General features: G+C 45.7%; 1 protein-coding gene across 1 annotated transcript; it reads right to left on the bottom strand.

Annotated features, from left to right (window-relative positions):
- Positions 1 to 514: 514 nt before the first annotated feature.
- On the bottom strand, positions 515 to 6,273 carry LOC127258265 (ABC transporter B family member 19-like). Its single transcript, XM_051285055.1, has 9 exons — positions 5,779 to 6,273; positions 5,632 to 5,686; positions 5,134 to 5,309; positions 4,853 to 5,053; positions 4,389 to 4,648; positions 3,977 to 4,296; positions 2,836 to 3,882; positions 2,488 to 2,729; positions 515 to 1,860 (listed from the first exon to the last, which is right to left on the bottom strand). Exons 1-9 carry the CDS (start codon positions 6,022 to 6,024, stop codon positions 628 to 630), a joined length of 3,780 nt encoding a protein of 1,259 aa, XP_051141012.1. The 5' UTR covers positions 6,025 to 6,273; the 3' UTR covers positions 515 to 627.
- Positions 6,274 to 6,657: the final 384 nt, after the last annotated feature.

Genomic DNA, 6,657 nt, shown 5'->3' with positions numbered 1-6,657 from the left:
ATAAATCTTTGGTCTTTATTTTTTTTCATAAAAATCTTACCTTCCACCCTCTTTTTTTTTAATAATTTTTCACTTTTCTAACTTTTTCTAATAAAAAATTTCACATTTTTTCTGCAAAACAGAATCTTACGTCACTCTCCTGATCGAGTTCACACTTAGACCTGTTCTTATGGATTGCTGCAAAGCTCGGTCTGAAAAGATAAAAAAATTTGTTCATTTTGGATCTTTGATTTCTTCTGGTCTACACTTTTTTCTTTTTTTTCATGGATTATAATGTCATTTGTGATTGTGGAATAGTGAAGTTTATTTCTTCTCATAAAAAACACAAACCCACACACAGTATGGAATTATTTTATTATCCGATTTTGGAATAGTGGAATTTATTTCAGTCTTGTTAACAGTAATTTGAATTTATAAACAGTAATTCGATATAATTTATGATTTATATGTATACATATATTTGTATTTCAATAGTTAAATTTTTTTTATGACGTCAAAATCGGCAGCGTTACCGTGGGTAAAGTTAAACTATATTGATAGAATTGTTTACTACTTGATTGATTCATTATATAAAGTCATATTTTAAACAATCTCCATTACTAAACCAATTCAATAACCCAATGCACTTCAATTCAACTGTACGTTCCCATGGCGTTGCACCTGCACCTGCACCTGCAACAGCCTCCTGTACGCCCCCTCCGGCCGCCGCGCCAGCTCGCCGTGGCTGCCGTGCTCCACAATCCGGCCGTCCTGGACCACCGCGATGCTGTCGACGCCGCGTATCGTCGACAGCCGGTGAGCCACCACCACCGTCGTCCGTCCATGCATCACCCTCTCCAGCGCCTCCTGCAGCACGCATTCCGATTCTGCGTCGAGCGCGCTCGTCGCCTCGTCGAGCAACAGGATCGTCGGGTCCTTCAATACCGCCCGCGCTATCGCGATCCGCTGCTTCTGGCCCCCCGATAGCTGCACGCCCCGCTCCCCCACCGGAGTTTTGTACCCCTCCGGCAATGCGCTGATGAACGCGTGGGCGTTCGCCGCAGTCGCCGCTTTGATCACCTCTGCCTCCGACGCTCCGTCCCTCCCGTACGCGATGTTGTCGAATATCGTCGCGGCGAACAGCGCCGGTTCTTGTTGTACCAGCCCGATTTTTAGCCGGAGGGACTTTAGGTTTAGCCTCCGGACGTCCTTTCCGTCGACCATAACTTTCCCTCCGGTGGGATCGTAGAATCTTTCAATTAGTGCGATCACCGTGCTCTTTCCCGACCCGCTCGCGCCGACTAAGGCTTGGCTCTGTCCCGCCCGGATTCGTAAGCTGAGGTCCTTAAACACGGCGACGTCCGGGCGGGACGGATACGCGAAATTGACGTGGCGCAGCTCAATCTCGCCGCGGATTGATTCGACGGGCTCGGCTTCGGGATCGTCGGGATCGATTCGCGTGCAGCGATCGAGGATCGAGAAGACCGATCCGACGGCTTCTCCGCCGCGGACGATCTCGGGAGCGAGGCTGACGGTTTCAGCGACTGAGTTCGCGGTGATCACAAGGACTACAAACACCTTGATCACCTTCGAGAAGGTCGAGATCCCTTTGCCGACGAGATGCGCGCCGTACCATAGGATGAGAGCTTCGGAAGCGTACAGCGCGAGCTGCGACAGGCCAAATAAAATCCCTGAACACAGGCTACGATGGAGGCTTCGGCGCTGCGGAATGCGGAGCTGCTGGCAGAACAGGAAGAGTATCTTCTCTTGCGCGTTGAACGCCGCCACCGTACGGATGTTACTCACTCCTTCGCCGGCGATCATGCTCGTCTTCGCGTGCGCTGTCGCCGTGTCGCCGGAGAATCCTTTCAGAGAGAGTTGCTGTAAAAGTCCAAAAATTAACTCAAAACTGTCAGATTAATCAGCTCTTGAACATCAGGTTAAAGAAACCATTTGGAGAGATGTTATAGCTGGCAAATTAAAGATGATGGCAATGGCGATGATGCAAAATATGACCACAGGATTAATGGAATCTCTGGCAAATATACAGAAGAAGAGATGTGCAGTGGGACAAAGAGAAAATAATGATCAGTCAGTCCAGCCATATTCAAACACTGCCATTGCTGACTGCCTGCCTGCACTCTGCAGCATTTAACTTAAAGGTCCCAGAAAGTTGCAGACATGGTGAAAAGCTTTTTAGTATAGTACAGGTAAAAATGGTCAAAAAGACAATGCCAATAATGAAGAATTCACTGGGTAATATACTAATAAATGGAATTTTTCTATGGTCAGTCAACAATGTGAATTTCTCAAAAGAAGCTTAAAGCATGGAGATTGTGCCTGCAATTTTTGTATCGACATTTCTTGTCCTGTAGTGCCAAGAACACAGTGATCCTATATTCCATTGATTCCATCTTGCTAGATTCAAGTTCAGATTATATTTACCTCAACACCCTTATGGTTAGGGAAATAAACTAACTATCATACTAAGTGAAGATCAAATTTTACCTGAGCAAAGTTTGCAAGAACAAGGAGGGGGAAGGTCCCCAGAATGAGCAGCGAAACGCGCCATTCGATGACGAAAGCGACGATGAAGGAAGTGAGAAGAGATGTCATGTTTTGCAGCACAACTGATATCCTCTCAGCAATGGCGGACTTCACATCCGCTGCATCGGTTGCTAGCCGCGCAGCCAACAGGCTCGAGTTGTTCTCCTCCTCGTCGAACCACCCGACTTCATTCCTTAAAATGGCTGAAGAAAAACAGAATGTAAAAGGATGAATGAATTAGTTGCTTCGACATTGCTATTACAAAAACATCTATGTTTCATTCCATACAAGTTATGTTCTTGATCTTACCGGCAAGCATCATCCGGCGAACTCTTGTCGTAAGATTCTCGCCCATGATGCTAAAGAAGTAGTGCTGAATCAAGTACGCAACCACGGCATAAACACCGGCGCCAACGTAAATGAAAACGTACTCCTTCGTTTTCCTTTCCATAGCCACGGGATTCTGATAATAGAACACATCGATCATGTTACCCATTACAATGGCGAACGTCGGGCCAATGAACCCCGAAAGAACCGATCCAACAGCTCCCATAATCGAATAAGGCCACTCGGGAGCATTCAGTTTAAGCAGCCGGCAGAAGTAACCAGCCGGGGCTGGATTTTTCCTGTCGGTTTCAGCACTCGATACCATCTCAATGCGGCCATCTGCGCCGGTGCTGTAAGAATAGCTCAAGTTTCTTAAACTCCCCGATCGAAGGCTGAGAGACTTCGTCGATAACGAATGACTTAGGCGCGACGATCGAGTACGACGAGTGGACGGATTCGAGTAATCCCCCTTCCCAGCCATTTCTTGAAATCGAATCAAAGATGCATAAGCGCCACTCGCTTTATCGATCAGCTCGTCGTGAGTCCCGGTCTCGACGACCTGCCCTTGCTGCATAACTGCAATGCTGTCCACGTTTCTGATCGTTGAAAGGCGGTGGGCTATGACAACAGTAGTTCTTCCGACCATCAGACGATCGAGAGCCTCTTGAACAATGCTTTCTGAGCCTGCGTCCAACGCGCTCGTCGCTTCGTCGAGAAGAAGTATCTTAGGGTCTTTCAGCATAGCGCGAGCAATGGCTATTCTCTGCTTCTGACCACCTGAGAGCTGGACACCTTTCTCCCCGACCTGTGTGCCGTATCCGTTGGGAAGCAACGTGACAAACGAATGAGCATTGGCAGCAGAGGCAGCAGCCTCGACTTCTGCCGTGGTGGCATCGGGTTTGCCGTAGAGAATGTTTTCAAGTATCGTGGTCGCAAAGAGCGCCGGTTCTTGATTCACCAAACCAATCTGATTGCGCAGCCATCGTAGCTGCAGCATCTTAATGTTCACGTTGTCCAGCAAAATCTCACCTGTTATAAGTAATGTCAAGACCATCGAATCGTTTCAATCTAAACCAGGAGAATCGTATCGCGAATCAAGCTGAACGAAGGCTTTCGAGCATACCTTGATTAGGATCGTAAAATCTTTCGATCAAGGAGACCACGGTGCTTTTCCCCGAGCCACTACCACCAACCACCGCAACAGTCTTTCCGGCAGGGAAGAAAATCGAAAAGTCTCTTAAGATGAAAACATCAGGCCTAGAAGGGTAGCTAAAGGTCACGTTTTTGAACTCGATGTTTCCATCGACCTCAGACGGGCACTGTGATTCAGACAATGCATCTTGACCTATTTTTGGTTTCTGCTTGATTATCTCCATAAGTTTGTATCCCGCAGCTTTACCTTTGCTGAAAGCGCCGAGGTTCGAAAACGACTGACCCAAGCTCCTGTAAAAATCGAACAATCAGAACCTCGATTTCGATCCAGACTCATCCAATCAGAATAAACTTGAAAAACATTGTAGCTATATCGATCGTACATGCCGCCAACAATGGCAGAGAATATAGCAGTGAATGCTTTGCCGCCATCCGTCTGTCCGTTACGTATGAAAACACCGGCGTACCAGAAAACAAGAGCCCACGACATGCACGCGATACCGTACGTGCATCCTAACCCGAGCCCTTTAGCCATTCCTGCCTTGTAACCGAGCTTTAAAGTATTCTGTATCATATCTGAATACGCCCCGAGCGCTTTGGCCTCGCCTACGTAAGAATACACCGTCCTCACTTGCGCAATCGACTGAAAAAAGAAAAGTTTAGCCCCTAAAAAGTAAACCAATCCTACGACATTATTTGTATCTACATCTATAGTGAGCAAAAAAGGCACGAGTACCACTCGAGTGATCAAGAACAGCAATCCCTTTTAGATCGAATGCTTAAAGTTTACGATAAAGTAATTAAAGAAACGAAAACAAATGATCTTGCTCCTATCCCCATTCCTCACCTGCTCGGCAATAATGCCGGCATTCGCATAAGACTCCCGGCTCTTTGAGGTTAATCCTGTTAGAGTATACGCGTATAAGCCTCCGGCAAATGCGATGCCGGGAATCACAGCGACGCTGAGTAATGCCAGCTTCCATGCTGACACGAAACCGACCACTAGCCCGGCGAGAAATGTCGAGAGGTAATGAATGAAATTGCCAACCTACACAGCACAAATTCGACGAAATCAAGGTTAGGACATTATCGGATTTTTCATGCATTGTTTGTTGTAATATCGAAAACCTTCTCGCTGATGGCGTCCTGGACGAGCAGAGTATCTGTGGAGACACTGAAAACGATATCGCCGGTTCTTGCATCGGTGTCGAAGAATCCGACATCCTGTTGTAGTACAGCCTCCAAATACTTCTTCCTCAGAGCACCCGCTTGCCTCTCGCCGGTGTACATCCAACACGCGATTTCTGCGTTCAGGAAAATTGAAATAGACCTTAACATTAAATTCCAAAATATAGTCGTTGATTGAGATTCGTCAGTGACGCCATAATAATAATAATACGAAATGGCTACGCAAACAGTTCTGGATATCGACAGGTGAAGAGGATCGAGACAAAGAGATATAGTTCGAGGACCACGTGAGAATGATCCGTATCGAACTGGCTAAGCTGTTCCAGCTTTGAATGTATTAAATATGAATATATCCATCCAAATATTTGCTACAGCAATCAGAAATGGTGGCGATTAATCAATCACAAATTGAAACAACTTGTTTTTTTTTAATCTGACCTGCGTAGGAAGAAAAGCAGACGACCAATCCGAGGTACACGAAGTAGAGAGCATACTGTCGGAAGAAGAACGAAGCTCAGATCTGATGGTAATGGCGGGAGAGACAAAAAAAAGTTGAAGAATAAACAAAACGAAAGGAAAGAAAACCTTGGCGACTTCATGAGTCATCTTGTCCAAATCCATCTGGTTTTTGCCGAAGCCATTGACCATTTGACCGAAGAGGAGGAAGAAGACAGGCATGGAGGAGCCATGGACGACGGCGCCGAGGCTTCCAGAAATCATCAACGCGTAGTCGTATTTATCCGCGAACGAGAACAGTTGGTGAAACGGCAGGCTCTGCTCGTTCTTTTTCTCCGCCGACGGCGCCGCGTCTGTCGCCTCCGCCGCCGCCATTGCCGGAATTTGGACAGTAATAGTATGGTGGAGTATATAGTAGCTGAACGAAGGAACCGGAAAAGCAATTAGGTTGAAATGAGTGGGGAATTTCTTCTAGGTTGGGTCATTTTGGGCGTTAAGATCTGGGGAATGGGAATATTCTGCAGTTAGTATGAGTTGACAGTTGAAGGAGGTAGGGGGGTAGCGCGGAGGTTCATCAATGGCGGAATTGGAAAGGGAATGGGAGAGTGGTGTAGTGGTCAAAGCAGGGACGGTAGGAGTGAGGGGATCAGACTGTGGCCTTTGCACTCGCACTTATAGACCTCACTCACGTACAAAGTAAAGGAAAAACAAAATAAATTAGCTGGGAATTTATTTCTTATTTATTTTAATGATATGCAGTGCATTAAATACTCGTTGGTCTTAAAGGAGTTGCAATATTTGCTCTGGATACAAATTTTTAGGTAAATAATATTAAATAAGATAATTCATAAATTAGATGTTACCATAGAAAGAAAAATGTATTTCCTCTATCTACTTACAATGTACATATTTAATTTAGGTGGGAACTTTAAAAAATAAGATATTTTAATTACAGTGGATAAATATAAAAATAATAACTTAAAGTAAAATAAATTTACATAAATTTGT

The sequence above is a fragment of the Andrographis paniculata genome, unplaced genomic scaffold, assembly GCF_009805555.1.
Source record: "Andrographis paniculata isolate CXL003 unplaced genomic scaffold, ASM980555v1 Contig59END, whole genome shotgun sequence".
In the NCBI taxonomy this organism is placed as follows: Eukaryota; Viridiplantae; Streptophyta; class Magnoliopsida; order Lamiales; family Acanthaceae; genus Andrographis; species Andrographis paniculata.
The sequence above is the reverse complement of the archived record's forward strand: the minus strand, read 5'-3'. Positions and strand labels throughout refer to the sequence as shown.

Bases quoted from the DNA above. Each gene is read 5' to 3' on its own strand.
- LOC127258265 (XM_051285055.1), bottom strand. From the start codon at position 6,024: ATGGCGGCGGCGGAGGCGACAGACGCGGCGCCGTCGGCGGAGAAAAAG. The intron at 5,687-5,778 runs GTTTTCTTTCCT...TTCTTCCGACAG, and splicing joins TGACTCATGAAGTCGCCAAG to TATGCTCTCTACTTCGTGTA. The intron at 2,730-2,835 runs GTAAGATCAAGA...GTTTTTCTTCAG, and splicing joins TCGCCGGATGATGCTTGCCG to CCATTTTAAGGAATGAAGTC.